General features: G+C 38.4%; 2 protein-coding genes across 2 annotated transcripts in view; one reads left to right on the forward strand and one right to left on the reverse strand.

Annotated features, from left to right (window-relative positions):
- Positions 1 to 2,241: 2,241 nt before the first annotated feature.
- rangap1a (RAN GTPase activating protein 1a) lies at positions 2,242 to 15,473 on the reverse strand. Its single transcript, XM_049476158.1, has 16 exons — positions 15,335 to 15,473; positions 13,346 to 13,465; positions 13,088 to 13,215; positions 12,422 to 12,481; positions 11,988 to 12,167; positions 11,767 to 11,901; positions 8,838 to 8,996; positions 8,383 to 8,496; positions 7,610 to 7,709; positions 7,310 to 7,394; positions 5,742 to 5,877; positions 4,952 to 5,068; positions 4,658 to 4,763; positions 4,183 to 4,271; positions 3,301 to 3,422; positions 2,242 to 2,617 (listed from the first exon to the last, which is right to left on the reverse strand). The coding sequence occupies exons 2-16, from the start codon at positions 13,455 to 13,457 to the stop codon at positions 2,536 to 2,538; spliced, it is 1,725 nt and encodes a 574-aa protein (XP_049332115.1). The 5' UTR covers positions 13,458 to 13,465; positions 15,335 to 15,473; the 3' UTR covers positions 2,242 to 2,535.
- Positions 15,474 to 15,885: 412 nt separating this feature from the next.
- zc3h7ba (zinc finger CCCH-type containing 7Ba) overlaps positions 15,886 to 16,436 on the forward strand; it is a 41,334-nt gene continuing 40,783 nt past the window's right edge. The window contains exon 1 of the mRNA XM_049476155.1: positions 15,886 to 15,987. The gene's annotated coding sequence lies outside the window, so the exon portion shown is untranslated. The remainder of the gene's footprint in view (positions 15,988 to 16,436) is intronic.

Here is a 16,436-nt window from a genome sequence, read left to right on the forward strand (position 1 = left end):
TATATCATCACTTATTACAAACAAATGAAAAAGATAATAATATAATAAAATGGAAAAAAATAACATGTCTGTGCTGACTGTTTGCATCAACTGTGATTGGCTGGGCAGTACTGAGTTTAAATGTAAACTTAAAGTGAGTGAAGTTTGGCTCAGTTCATCAGTGGTCAACATGATATTAAAAGGGGATCAGCTGTACCACTTCCCCAGTTTCAGATCATTTTCTTCATCTGTCCTAATTATCTTCTCCAATTAACTCATACAACTTCTTTAGGGGTAGGAGAGCAGCAGTAGGAAAAGGAGAGGAGAAAAAGAGGAGTCACAAAAGTTTCTGGATGCAGCCTTGGTTGACTTATTTCGCCATGTTTTAGTCAAGAGATTCCGGTTCCACACAACTAATCAGAGTTTAGTCAATTCTGAGTAGACTAAACGCACCCAAAGTCAACAAAATCAACATTTGCAATGGAACAATTCACTATGGACACCAACATCTTTTTGACATGACAAGAGATGTACAGCCTAATGGAGCACATTAACTCAGCTCAGCGTGGAGAAGCCAGTTATTTGATCATGAGATTTTTTCTCTCTCTTGCTTTCTGCTTCCAAGCTGACTGAAGATACACCTCCAGAAGCAAAGTGAATAGTTTGAACATACAATGAAGCAACTAAAATCCAAATAAAACACAGAGCCTTGAAACTGAGTTGTTGGAATATGAGTTAAAGGTGGGGGTAGTTGCTGTGTTGCTCACTAAAGAATAAGGGCAAGGAAAATAATTTTATTCATTTGGCTTCGAGATTTGTGATGTTTGTAGCATCACATATGATCTTCATGTTAGATATCAGTATGTTTATATAACAACATAAATACATTTAAACAAAGTACATTTTAATATGGAGTATATTAATGCAGCAGAGGGATTTTCTGCAGGTGCTTGGGATGTGGGTTACTTCCAGTCAGCCAACAACTCCTGAAATCCTGAAACATTAAAAGATACAGAGCTTTCCATGTCCTACTTATTTTATACCTTTGTAATGTTAATAAATATAAACCTGAAATTCTGTGGACAATCATTATAGGCTTATGCCCAGGGAACACCACAAAAATTGTACATCAAACATTTTAATTCTAGGCATACTTTCCAGACAGAAATACATACAGTAGCATTCCCTGTGTGTTCAGCATCTCTTGCATTCTATAAAATGTTTTTTGCACAACCATTAAAAAAAAGGAAGGCAATGCAGAAAGTTTGTAAAGAAGTAAAGTGCAGCTCCAAAATGTGTGATATTGGAAATGTGTGGCTTTAGATTGTTATTTAAGCATTTATAAATATCTTCTTGATTGTGAGAAATAAAAAGTTTATAGAGATACTCATCAGGAAATGAAAGTATGTCCAATCTGGATCTAATGACTCGTTCCTGACAAAGAGCTCAATAAATAAGTTAAGCATCAATATTAACTGGTTCCTCTATTAAAAGAAACGTTTGCCATGTTTGCTGTGTGAAGTATGTGTAAACCCATGTTTAAGTGAATCTGCTTTCTCAGTTTCTAAAAAAAAAAAAAAAAAAAAACTTGAGTTTGAACTTACTGGCTTTTATCACTTACGGAATACACACCTGATCCCTTTAGATATTATGTGATAGGATTTTCAGTACTGATAAACTAAGCCAATCACATTGCTCAGTTTTAGTTCACCACTAATACAGCCCAGCCAATCACAGCTGCTGTACATATATGGCTAATTAATTTAATATAAATGTTGTGGGTTTACTCAATCCAGTAAACAGTCTGGTTTTCTGCCATTGAGAGACTGGTCTGGTCTGTGTTTTGATTTTCATTTGTATGATGTATGATGGTATGATATGATGACCCCAACTTTTTTTTTTCCAGTAATCCAGAACCTACCGCAGTCTTTACATACAGCTGAAACAATGATGATGCACACAGTAATTAAACTTCCTGGGTAGATCTCTCCTGTGTATTCTTCAGTGGAAGCAGCGTCGGTGAGTGTTACTGCAAGTTGGACAGACAGTGGTTTCCAGGGCCTCGACAAAAAAAAGCTTGATCAGTAGAAAAAAAAGAGTGCCTTTTAGGGGTTCTAGACACACCCCTTGTGTATAGACATGGGAAGACATGGGTCATGTGGGTACAGGTCACTCTGCCCTGCACTGATTGATAATCAATTTGTAACAAAAATGAACATGAAATAGAAACAAATCACAGAAAGAATGGTCCAGAACAGGGAATAAATCTTTCTTTTCTTTTGCTGAGACCATATTTATTGATTAAAATGAATGATGAGAGATGAACGAGTGTAACATTTAAAAGTCCATATGTTTAGTAAATAATGCAGTACCAGGAAGCACTGCACAAATCGCTGCCAAATACATTTCCTTTTGTTTCTTTTCCCTCAGAATCCTCCACAGCTGAGCTCTGTTCAATCCAGTATTAAAGCCCAAACAAGACAGATCAGTCCAAATGTCTTTCAGCCGTGCATGTTAAAGCATGTGTGTGTGACTGTGGTTGATTATGTGTGGGTTTTAGCTCTCTGGCTGGAGTCTCTGCAGTGTGGATCTCAGGCTGTCTCGAGCGCCAACACAACACTCCATCGATTTGCTCGGTCTAGTGATGGGAAAAAAATACAGGGGTTACAATTCAGTATTTCACAATATACTGCTATTATATATTAATAATATATTGCAATTGTTTAAATCTAATTTTATATATATATATAAAAAAACAGCATTAGCAGACTATTTTATTTATAAAATCTAAAAGAAAAGTTTTCTGTCATCTGTACAACACTGATATCTTGTGGGCGGGGTTTAAACACAACACAAAATTAACCACTTCTGACAATATTTTTACATCTAAACTAAATGTACAGAAAATCAATATAGTATTGCGAAACATAATATTGCAACACTTCAATAAATTAATATTTTCTTACCTCTAATTACGGTTACTTTATAACAGTAGGCGCAGGTGAATTATGGGAGTGGGGGGGGGGATATTGGGTGCAGATGGATGGAAAATTCCATTTCTAAAATTGTGTTGCTGCATTCATCCATGAGACATGGTAAAAGTTATGGGACACAATACTAGTTCCTGTCCAGTGATGTGTCATGTCAGTGTGTATAAACATAATATAAATTGCGTAGACATGGCACAATATGTTAAAATTTTATAACATTTACTGATCGTTAATTGTAAGTTACTGCTCCAGGGTCAGTGAAATATCTATTATCATTTTCATAATTAATAACAGGTCTTTGTGTGTGTGTAAGTTTTATGATGGTTAGTACCTGGTCATGAATGCGTGCAGAACAGCGATGTGCTCTTGTGGGAAATAGCTCTGCTTTACTGCGTGCTCCAAACACAGCAAATGCCCCGCTACTACAGCTACTGGCTTCACTTTATCCTCACTCTACACATATACAGACACACACAAACAAAAGGGGAAATGGAGTTAAGGAAATTTATTTTTTTTAATATACAGTAATGCTTGAAAGTTTGTGAATCCTTTAGAATTTTCTACATAAATATGACCTAAATCATCATAAATGTTTAACATATATTTTAGACAAAATATTATACATGATCATTTGTACATATTTGTGAACTGCAACTAAACCTTTCCAGCAACTGTTAATCAGTCCTGCACACAAACTTAGAGAATTTGTTTCTGTTTCCATATTACAGAACAGCTTCAGGATGTTGGTGGGTTTCCTCACAATAACTGCTCGCTTAAGGTCCTTCCATAACATTTTACTTTTATTAAGGTCAGGAATTTAAATTGGCCATTGCCCACCTCCCCCTAAAATTCAGTTCATGGACACATATTCCGACATTTTCCTTTAGAATTTATTGTTCCAGCAGAACAGGGCCAATCATGATTTTACCATCACCATGTTTCACAGACGGGATAAGGTTCTTCTACTGGAATGCATTGTTTTTAGTTCACCAAACAGCGCTTTTCAGTTAAACCAAAATGTTCTAGTTATTATTATTATTAGTAGTAGGTCTCATCCTACTCTTAGGACTTGTGGGAAAAACTGATGATGTTTTAGGTCATATTTATGCAGAAATATAGAAAATTCTAAAGGATTTACAAACTTCTTAGCACCACTGTATTTTTTAATCAGGGCCAAAGTGTAAAAGTGTAAACGTGTGTGTACGAAGGTTACCTTTAACAATCCAAGCATTACGAGTAATGTGGAGATAAAGCTGAACGTTTGAGCAGAAGGCAGGGAGAAGGTCTTCTTCAAAACAGCGTCTACAAATCACACAAACACACACATCAGCCTTTCTGATTTCTCTTAACACAGATCAGTGGAAGGGTGTGTGCACTGATTCTGCTCAGCTGGGCTGGATTTAGGAAACAGATAAACAGATAAACTCAGTCCTCATAGGGCACCAAAGTGCACAAGGTTAGACTGAGGTGTGCATAAGCTTAAGGACTAAACTATTGCTGCCCTCATGTCGTTTCGGTATGTGGTAGATGAAGAGTCCACATAAACAGCACCACAAATTCATGTTTACCAGTAAGAAACTCTTTTTAATTTTAGTGAACTGTAACATTAATCATACTGCCAAATTGAAAAGATACTAACAGTGCGAGTGGCAGGAAAATGAACCAAAATAAATGTGTGTGTAGCTTACCAATGCTGTCCAGCACTGCTGCTTTTACCTCCGGATCCTCCTCTTTATACACAGAGGAAATCTTCAGGAAGGCCTCTACAGATTTAGTTACATCGCTCACATCCACCTACACACACACACGTTAAGCATATTTAATGTAATTCATTATGTAGCTAATTGTATGGCATTTATACGTATATACCTACAGTAATAGATTATTAGGAGATAGAATGGTCAGTTACTGTAGTACAGTTTAAAAACAAGGGAAGATTAGGAAATAAAGCGTGTGAAGAACAGCTCGGTTCAGATTCTGACCTGCTGCTGGATGAGTTCTGCTCTCTCTTTGCCCAGGCGGAGCAGTTTGTCTGGAGATGGAAAACACAGGAAGGACGAGACGTCTGGAGGACGAGGAGCTGAAGGAGGAGTCGACATCTACACACACAGTAAATGTACAGATATCATACAAACATCATATCAGACACCAAAACTTACCATTTCTAAACAGCACAGTGCCATTCATCTGTTATCAAACCCCAGAACCTACTAATCTAACCAGCACAGCTCCATCCATCTGTTATCAAACCCCAGCCATTAATTCATCTCAGAAAACAGATAGCATCGACAGATAGCCATTAGGAATAATAACTAATTTGCCATTTTAGGCTTTATAATAAAAATCCCAAGGTAGATAATATACAAGTTTGACTGTTTTGACTAAAATAATAAAGTGTTTTAAGCAGGGATGGTGCATTTCATTATTACAGAGCAACATAGTAATGTATAAAATGTGTTGTTACTCTTTAAGACATATTTGAGTAGTATAGAATCTCCTAAACATAACCTCTGGTATGTGTGATCATCTTCCATAATAGTTCTGTAACATTTAGGAGAATAAATTGGTCTAGTGTTGTGAGAGATATACAGTATTTACAGCATCTGTTTCTGACTGATGTTCATTACAGGGAGATTTTAAGTCTGTACCAGTTAAAAGTGGAAAGTCTTAAACTCAGAGCAGAGCAACAGAAATGTTCTAAAACAACTTGTCATTAAAGCCACTACAGCAGAAAAAACAGCTGGATATTCCACCTCTATAAGGAGGACTGACCTTATTAGGCTCATCGTCTCCCTCTTCCTCAGTTTCCTCTTCTTCATCCACATCTTCCTCTTCATCATCATCCTCATCCTCGTCATCATCATCATCGTCTTCATCATCATCATCTTCTGGCTCTCCTTCATCATCACTGTGATAAATATGTATGGCACAGAGAAAGAAGTGTGTAAAAATAGAAACGCTATAGAAGCACATTGCAATAAAAATCCTATCGGTTTGAGCCTGTTTACACATATTATTCATTCACGTTCATTCTGCTGCTACCAACACAGACCCAGTGAGCTCAGTCCAAAAGCTGCTGTGCAAACACTAGCCATAACCATACCTGCACCATGCTTGATAGCTGGGCTTGTACATTTAGATCCCTTTATTTTTGGCACACATTTAGGCTTTCAATCATTTTGGTAGCTCAAGTTTTGCTTTGATTAGTCCAAAAAAAAAAACCTTCTAGATCTTTACAAAATCCAACCTGGTCATCGAATTTTTACGGCTGATGGTGTTTTGATTCTTGTGCTTTGGGCTCTGACATTCTACATTCTACATGCCATTAAATAGAAACAAGATTTCCCATAGAAGCTAAAGAAATGCAGTTTCAGCGAGGCAACACTAGCTGGACTGATCTGTCTAAATCTATAGCTAGCAAAGCAAAGACTAGCTTAGCAAACAGGGCAACAGAACCAACAAACCACAGGAATAAACACCTTTAATTTCACTGTCTGTCCAACATCAACCGTTCAATCCCAGTTGTTCTCATCTAAACTTCTGTAAGCAAGGTTTTACTCAGACAGACTTATATCTGAGTGTCTATGTGTAGTCTCAGGGGAACAAAATATTAGTCTGCTGTTAAGCTAAGCAAATGCTAACCAGATTGTCTCTCCAGATTCAGAGCAGGTAAACTTTAGTCTATGACACTTTTTTTATAACTTTATTTCTATTTTTTTTTCTCCCATTTTCTCCCCACATTTTCTCTTTACACAGTCAATTATCCAACTCACTCATTAGGACTCCCCTCATCACTAGTGATGCCCCAACACCAGGAACATGCCTCCTCAACGCTGCGCTCGGAGGAATATCAGTTCCGATACATCAGCTCACAGATGCTTTGTGCTGATCAACATCACCGTTTAAAGTGATGTGGAGAGAGAGCACCATATACCCACCCAGAGAGAGCAAGGCCATTTGTGGTCTCTCAGGGCTCTGGCAGCTGATGGCAAGCTACATGGACAGGATTCGAACCAAGAGCGATCTCCTGATCATATTGGCAGCGCCTAGCCCGCTGGACCACTCTGAGCCCAGTATATGACCTTTAAAAGAAACTATTAATCGGTTTTAAAATGGTGCAGGATGAGATGGTATGAAAGCCGTGTAAAGACTGAACCGCCTGCACTTCCTGTGCAACTTGCGTAACCTCCACACCCTTGTAAAAATCGTATACTGTTATAATATTTTGAGACAGTTTAAAATAGCCGATATATGCTAAACCTTAACAACAAATGCAATTCTCATTCTGATATTTTTCTTCTGTTCCTCTTAATATATCAAACCCAAAAAGAACTCAATACCTCAGAGACCCCAGCAGATCTCCCATATTTATATTCTCCATCAGGTCCCGCAGGTTCTGACATCCATCCTCACCGAAACAATTACCTACACACACGCAGGCACAAAATACAGGATCAGAAATCTTAACATCTAGGAGTGTGAAGATTCAGTGCAAATAAATCACAATCATACAGAATAATACAATTGTTGTAAAATCTGAGATTGTATTATAAATGGAGCTCTGAATGCTGCCATCAGTGACCCTACCCTATTGCAATTATGTGAAAGATATATGTGTGTGTGTGTGCGTGTGTGTATACCATTTAGGTCGAGTTTCTCGAGTTGATCTTTGTGCTCGACTGCTTTTGCCACAGCCAGCGCTGCCTCCTCTGTGATCTCTCCGAATGACAGATTCAACTCCTAAAACAAAACAGAGAAAGAGAAAGACAGGCTATTTACGCATTGCTTTAATGTGTTTGATGTCTGAAATGGGTCAGTGTATTTTGCCTGCATTCAATTTGCACTTTTCGATTAATAATAATCCAGGTAAAGTAATAGTATGTCCTGGTCTGTTTGTGCAGTGAAGGGCTGGTTAAACGTTGTGGGTAAGTTGCTGTTATGTTGTTCGTCTCCTGCCACCTGTAAATGGGTAGTGTGCTGGATGTTTCATTGTGTTATCGTGGTTTTTACCGTTTCAGGTTTTTCACAAAACATCAGTAAATGTTACAGTGCAGTGCAAATGCTTCTATATGTGCAATTTATACGATGCAGGAGGGGGAGCTCTTCTTCTACTTCCACATTCGGGACCCTGCTAACTGCTCAGAACACGCACCATTCCATTTTGTGGAATTTTTTAACACATATTAAAAAATAAACACATTACACCACAACTCGTATTTATTTTTATTTATTTATTTGTGCTTACTGAACCATGAGGGGTGGTGTGTACGACTCACAGATTATTATTATTATTAAAACCTGAATATTCCTTTCTTTGTAAAGTATTTAATAATTGTACATGTGATATGTAATATATGTAACTGATATGCAAAAAAATCACTTTTAAAGCTCTATGAAAAATAAACTGCATTACCTTCAAAATCGGGAGTCCCTCTTTCAGAGCCTCAGCTATAGCGACGGCACCCTCTGAACGAACCAGGCAGTCCCCGAAGTTTATCACCTGCACACTGCGCAGATTCTTCAGAGCCTGAACCACACACACAGAAACCATCAATAATGGACCCGCAAATGGGATTGTAAAAGAACATATTCCTGACATTACTTTAGCCAAAGAGGCAAATGTCAGTTATTAGGGTGTACTAACAAGACATTAAAAATTTTAATACATTTTATTTTCAATTACTGGACAAGATTGTGCAAATAACATGAAATATCTGCATGTTTGTAAATATGTTTAAAAACTCAATTGTCCCCTTTTTTTTACATTTCTGTTTCTCAGAACTGCAGCAGGTCTGCTGATTGGCTGGCTAGACACTGGCTGATGCTGTGATGATAAAGGTGTTTGATAAGACAGCAGGAAGAGTGTACCTGAGCCATAGCGATAGCTCCTTTCTTGGTGAAGGTGTTGTCGTTGAGGTTGAGCACTCTGAGCTGGGGGTTCTGCTGAACGGCGTTGGCCAGGGCTGTCACTCCGGGGTGGTTGATGCCGTTCTGAGGCATGTGGATTTCCTCCAGAGTTCCTATTAACTATAGAGGAAAAAAACACACATATACAAACATATATCAGTGAAAAACTGAAGTACAGCATCATAATATAATGTGAACTAGGGCTGCAACTAATAGTTATTATGGTAGTCAACTAATTATAATGTTTATTTTGATTAGTCAGCAATTATTTGTGCCAGGCTTTTCATCTCCAGTTCATTTGGGCTAAGCTTCTGATATACAAATATATAATATCTATATATATAAATCTCAATATTTTTTCATCCCATATAGGAACAACAAAAGGACCCCTCTGAGAAAAAGCTACATGTTCCAGATTTTATACAGGCACTGTTATCATTAGGTATATTCTGTATACAGGTGCTGGTCAACGAATTAGAATAATTTGAAATAGTGCAATCATGAAATTCTTTGAATGCATTTTTTGTGCAGAAAGCAAATCAGGTGTTCACCGCACCTGTCCTACTCGTTAGACTAATCACAGAACTCGTTACCTGGAAAAAAATTTGCTCAGCTGAGCTTTCCAAAAGGCCTATTTAGGCCATTTAACTGTGACACTGTTGTTTTATTGAATTAGAATAATGGAGAAACCGTTTCATTGAATTAGAATAAATGCTCGAATTTTTGTTTTCTGTGAAGAGTGTTCACTGTGCAGTATAAAGTCAGGGTTGAGTAGAATTTCTAAGTTGTAAAATCAATCATGGGTAAGCAGCGCAACCTCTCAACCGGAATAGTGGCTCAAATTCAAGCCCTTTGCCAACAAGGCTTGACCCAAACTAAAATTGCTGAGCAGCTCGGCATCAGCCAGTCTTCCCTCTGCAAAGCTCTCAAGAAAAACTGCAGCAAGCGCACCAACTGTTCCGGCGTCCGAAAAACTTCTGTTCGCGACAACAAGCAGCTGAGAAAGATCGCAGTCAGCAACCGGTTCAAGTCCACTTCCGAGCTCACCGACTTGTGGAACAAGCAGACCGGCGCTGACGTCTCCAGATCAACCACTTACCGTCGTCTGTGCGAACTCGGCTTCAAATCTCGCGTTCCAGCAGTAAAACCGATGCTGAACAAGAAACAAATGGAGAAACGGCTGAAGCGGGCCAAAGAACACGGCGAGTGGACTGCTGAAGCCTGGCAGAAAGTGGTCTTCAGTGACGAATCACGCTTCTGCATCTCCTTCGGTGACCAAGGTCCTCGTGTCTGGCGTTGTGGTGGCGAAACCTACAACCACGAGTGCGTGAAAAGATCCGTCAAGTTTCTCCAGAGCGTTATGGTCTGGGGATGCATGTCCGCTCGAGGTGTAGGGAAACTCTGCTTCCTCAAGAAGACTGTCAATGCTGCCGTATATCAAGATGTTCTGGAAACGTTCCTGATTCCGACTGTTGAGGAACAGTTCGGCGAAGAAGACTTCATATTTCAACAGGATCTTGCACCGGCTCATGCGGCAAAGTCGACCAAAGATTAGTTCACTAAAAAACAGCTTGAAGTTTTGGCATGGCCGGCCAACTCGCCTGACCTCAATGTCATTGAAAACCTTTGGGCCATTGTCAAGCGGAAAATTCGCGACAGAAAGCCTACTACGCTGGACCAACTGAAGCAGAACATCGCCACTGCCTGGGAAGCTGTGAGTGCGGAAACTTGCGACAAGCTGGTCAAATCGATGCCGCGGAGACTTCAGGCAGTCATACAAGCCAAGGGGGCAGCCACAAAATACTGAGAAAGTGATGATTGTAATTATAATAAAAATTATTCTAATTCAATGAAACGGTTTCTCCATTATTCTAATTCAATAAAACAACAGTGTCACAGTTAAATGGCCTAAATGGGCCTTTTGGAAAGCTCAGCTGAGCAAATTTTTTTCCAGGTAACGAGTTCTGTGATTAGTCTAACGAGTAGGACAGGTGTGGTGAACACCTGATTTGCTTTCTGCACAAAAAATGCATTCAAAGAATTTCATGATTGCACTATTTCAAATTATTCTAATTCGTTGACCAGCACCTGTATTAGAGCAGCCTAGTAGTTCCAGCAGCATTTTATAGCATCAACAAAGCTGTTTTTTCCCCACTTTAAGTAGCCTAAAACAAGGAAACATAAAAATAAAAAAGTGTAAATAAAAGTAAAAAAAAAAAAAGTTAATAAGTAAACAAAAGATCATTGTTTAGTTCAATGAGGACTCTTCATGCTTCTGCTCTTTATTAGCACTATGCTCTTAGAACAGGATATGTGCTGGCTTTTTACTACCTGTGTTTTGCTGAAAAGTCGTGTTCACCTTCTTTGTCTGTTTTTATAGTGCACGCTCTGAATGAGCTTCATACCTTGCAGCACGTTTCTGAATCTGCACAGATCTGACTGACTAAAGAGCATCTTTAGTGATTTCCTGCACTGCAAAGCCCCTACTGCAAAAGCCAGTTAGGTTAGGCTGCTTAAAATAAACCCTGTGGAAATTAAATACTTCACCAGCTAGTATAGTTTACTAACCAGCTTCTTGTCTTTTTTTTTTTTTTACCTTTTTTTCACTGCCTGCAGGAGGTGAAGCAGTGGGGGGTGGGCAATGCGTTCAGTGAGGGAAAGAGGTGGGGTGACGTAAAGCTGTGCAGTGACAAGCTGAGAGATGAGAAACTGTCACAGCTACTTGGAATGCAGCATAGTCTATATCTATATAAATTATTTTGTCTTCTTGTGTGTCATATTAAAATATATGGATATTTTCTAAAAACGCGATAGATCACCCAGCCCTAGTCCACACCAACATGTGGAGTCAACTAATTTTTCTATGTTTTAACATAGTGTGGGTGTTCACCTGAAAGGCCTGTGCCAGTGCTGTGGCTCCATCATTCTCCAGTCTGTTTCTCCCTGCAATGAATACCTTCAGGCTCAGGGGGGCGCCAAGCTTACTCGACTTCTTATGACACTCTGTTAGTGCTGCTGCCAAGATCTAAAGTGCACAACATTTTGTTAGAACACTGCTTAAAGATTTGATTGCATTCAGACACTACACAGGTCAGGTCCTGGATCACTCACCTTTCCCCCACCGATGCCCATGCCGCAGTTGTTGAGGCGCAGTTCCTGCAGCGTGTGACAGGTAGCACTCTTCAGCAGGTTTTCAATGCCCTTCACACCGTCAGGACCGAACGCATTATCACTCAGATCCAGAACCTTCAGCCGAGCCCCCGCTGACATCAGAGCTGCTCCCAGGGAAACCTACAAATAAAAATATATAAATATTATTCATATTGTAATAATAATAGTTTAACCCCAATTTAAAAATATGTGCTATAATGCCTATAGTATTACACTAGGGAAACATTCCTTCTACTAAATATGAGACGGAGGGTTTTCTCTATAACTGGACCTCGCTGCTGTGGTAGGGGGGGGTCCTCAGCTACTTTACACTCTTTTTATTACAGTCAATTTAGATTACATAACACATCTAATATATGGTAATTTCTTCATACCAGTGCAGGAGGGATTTCTGAACGCAGTCGGCCAGTGAACATGTCACTCCAGTAGCAGCACTGAAACAAACACAGAAGCACATTCAATTCTACTGCAGGTTCTAACAGCAGCTTTTTAAGGCATTTTAACGAAAACATTACACTAAAAAAGGGGAATTTATAAATCAACTTAAATAAATAGTTTCAGTTGGTAACACATAATTGAATAAAGTTTTTTAAATCAAGTTAACGAGTTAAAGAAATACAGTTATCTTAAGTCAGCTCAACCTAGTTATCTAATTGTTTTCAAGTTTGCATTAACGCAACTTAAATCTAAAGCAAGCAAACTAAGTACAGACTGCTTAAGGGAATTAAGTTAACTGTACTTAATTTATGATGACATGATTTAATTCAGGATCCAGTCCTGGATTTGGTATATTTGGTAGTTGTGGTGTTAACTGGCCAATCAAATACATGAACTGTTCCTTTAAATTTTAGCAAGAACAAAATTCAGGACTGGAATCTGGATTAAAAGCTCTGATTTTATGTGACTACAGCTGGGAACACAAACTTTCTGACATAATACTAAAATCTAATATAGAACAGATATTGATATCATAATTAGCATGAATGAGAGCTGCCTCCTGATGCATTGTGGGTGCATTTTCCACGTATGAGTGTGAGTACCTGAAAGTCGCTCTTGTCTTCCAATGCTTTAGCGATGGCCTGAGCCGCCTCCACCCCAATGGTGTTCCCTTCCAAGCGCAATGCCTGTAAACCCTGAAACTCCCGAATGGCCTTCACGATCTCCTCCGCTATAGACAGACGAGAGAGAGAAAGAGGGAGGAAGAGAAGAGTTTTAGAGGAGCTTAAGGGCATGAAGGAGAATTTCACACAAACATCCTTAAAAACAACAGAACTGATTTAAGTATTATAGGTACTCACCAGTCTGGGCATTGTCCAGTTTTAGGCCCTGCCCCTTATAGCTAAGTTCACCTTCTCCAACCTGAGTCCTGGCCAGGGAGTCGGCCAGCTGGGACACATCGTCCGACGCCATCCTCACACCTACAGCACACAGACACAGCACAATAAACACACTGAACCACCTTTTACTGAAGTACTGCAGGGCCAGTCCAGTCCAGACTCTGTCGGGCTCTGAAGCTAAGACAGGTTGTGTGTTACAGCACTGAGTTCCTTACCTGACACCTCAACATCGAACTGACAGATCTAAAAACTCTCAATTTAGATTACAAACTTGAAAATGCTGATTATGTTCTGTAAAGTATAGATTTTTATACTTTGCATATGCAATCTTTTATGCATTCGTTCTATTCATACACAGTACACCTGCCACAACAATTATGCTCTTAATTTATCATTCAACAATAGACGGACATGATTGGTGCTGACTTCAATATTGCCCCTTAGCGGTGTGCCATATCGTGAACGATATTATACCCTGAAATATTGTGCCATATCTCCCACTACTTTTTGCTGTTTTTAGCAAAATAAAAATTTACACTGTTCTCATTTCCAACTATATATCTACTAGAGACAGATTATATCTGTCCAGTATCATTTATTTTACTTCAGTCCTGAATATATGGAGATATTTGAAGTGCATCATTAGTATCATGACATTCTGGATCATTGACTTCTGCTACAAATCTGATACAATTTTTGTATTTTTTAATATCTCAGTTAGTGGTGTGCCATATCATATTTTATGCAATAATAAAATTTAATTTTCATTTTGTTGCAGAAGTGCATTCTTAAAATGTATATTTTTAAAATTTAGTGTCCGTCATATCGCCAAGAGTACCGTTATCGCAAAAATAACATGAAATATTGTGATATTATTTTAGGCCCATATCTCTCACCCCTATTGCCCATTATGTTTTTGTTATCCATTAACACTGAATGAACCAGTATGTCCACTGTGCGTGAAACAGAGCTGTGTTATTAATCAGGAAGAAAAAGTTTTTTAATATCCAGCACAGACTCAGATTTCTGCTATTACACTAAAAAAGACTCTTCTTTTACGGTCCAAACCCTTCATATGAAATATTGATAAAATAATCATAAGTCTAAAGTTATTTAGGGCTATAGCAATATATCATAAATATGGCTATATTCTAAACTATTCTGGTAATATTGTAACTGCTAAACAAGATAGGCCTACCATCTGTATGAGTTTCAATTTCAAAAAGAAAGGGGTCCACATACTGTATCGTAGACAATATATAATTTATTTTATTTTATTTAAATGTTCTTTGCCATCAGGGAAGTGTTATTTAAATGTGGAAAAGCACAAATCTATCATTAAAACCAAACTTATAAAACACACGTAACTTAGTGAATTTAGCCACCATTACAGTGTGAAAAGTAAGTAAATAATACGTTAGTAAAGGTAGATAATAGAGCGAACAAAGGGTAGAGTTAATTGAGTTAGTATAGGTGAGAGTAAGAAAAGATAGTAGAGATAATAGAGTGAAGAGTTAATAGCATGAGTAATAGTAGTAGAGTTAATAGAGTGAGTAAAGTTAATATAGTGGAGGTAGTTATTTGGATTAATAGAGTGAGAAGAGTTAATAGAGTGAGTAGAGTTAACGTTAGTTAGTAAAGGTTAATTGAGTTAATAGAGTTAAACTTTAATAACGTAAATAAAGGAAATTGAGTTAATAGTGAGTAGAGTTAGTTGGTAAAGGTAATAGCATTAATAGAGTTAGTAAGTAAAGGTTACTATAGGTTATTAAAGATGGGTTAATTAACCTAATGGAGTTACGTTAAAGCACAGTGAATTTGTGGGTTAGTGCCGTCGGACACTAAACCGGTTTAGAGAGTCACAGAGCAGGTATAGCAGCCCGCAGGAGGCGGTTACAGGCTGAGCGCGGCTCTATAATGTATAAATAAAAGAATATCAGCAGATTTTACCTTTAATTCGCGCTCTAATCCGGTTTACTGCGTTAAGAAACAGACGCAGTCAGTTGCCAGGTGCGTCCCGCTCATCCAAATGACGTCACAGCAGTTCAAAATCGTCCCGGTGCTTCATGGGATTTGTAGTTCTCCTTTACTAAAGACCAAAACAAGGTTAATACACGATATTTTTCTTTCTAAACCCAACAGTTTGTATATTAAGCACAATGTTTATTTTTTTATATATAATATGACAGTGTTATTGTGCTGGTAGTGTCTGCCAAATGTAATGTAATGTAGTGTGCTTTTTAGTATTACATTTTTTATTATTGAACAATTTATCTAGAGCATTTATTACAAAATGTAAACAAATGCGGTAATAAAGTAAAGTAAAAAATAACATCTAATACAAATCGAGACAATTATATTTACCATGCTTGAGCTAGACACAGAAGGAATTTGTCTCTGTCCTTAACCTATCAGTGCAGTGAACACGTGCACACATCACACAAACACACACAAAACACACACACACACACATACTTCACGCACCAGTGGTTCAGTGAGCACACATGCCCAGGGCGGTGGGCAGTCATCTCTGTGGGGCAGGGAGAGCAGTGAGGGTAGAGAATTGCTCGAAGGCCCAACAACAGCAGGTTTACTGAGCCCAGGTAAAAACCTTTTCATCACTGACGGCCCTGCGCTCGAACCTGCCACCACTGCACCCTTGTTACACTCCACACTCTCCATATGTGTGAGAAACAAGCTAGTGAGGAGTCTTTATAGGACAGTCTGAGAACACCTCTCACAACAGTTACATTCAGTGTCTGAACTGCAGGAAATGCTGCCCAAACACTATCTCACCTGGAGGGCAGTGTAGTGGTGAAGATCTCAGTATCTGATTTACATTTTTCCCCCTGACTGCTAACACAGTTTATTCAAACTGACACAGAGGGTCTAAGATAAGATTTAGTATTTTAATAATTCTATATTTATTTATATATATATTTGGTTGCATTGCTTTATTTTGCAGGATATATAAGGTATTTTGTTGTATTTTTAGTTTAGTGTAGGTTTTGTAAATTGTGGTAATTATTTTGTTAAAACCATTCTAGTTTTA

This window comes from Astyanax mexicanus, chromosome 3 (assembly GCF_023375975.1).
Source record: "Astyanax mexicanus isolate ESR-SI-001 chromosome 3, AstMex3_surface, whole genome shotgun sequence".
NCBI classification, from domain to species: Eukaryota; Metazoa; Chordata; class Actinopteri; order Characiformes; family Acestrorhamphidae; genus Astyanax; species Astyanax mexicanus.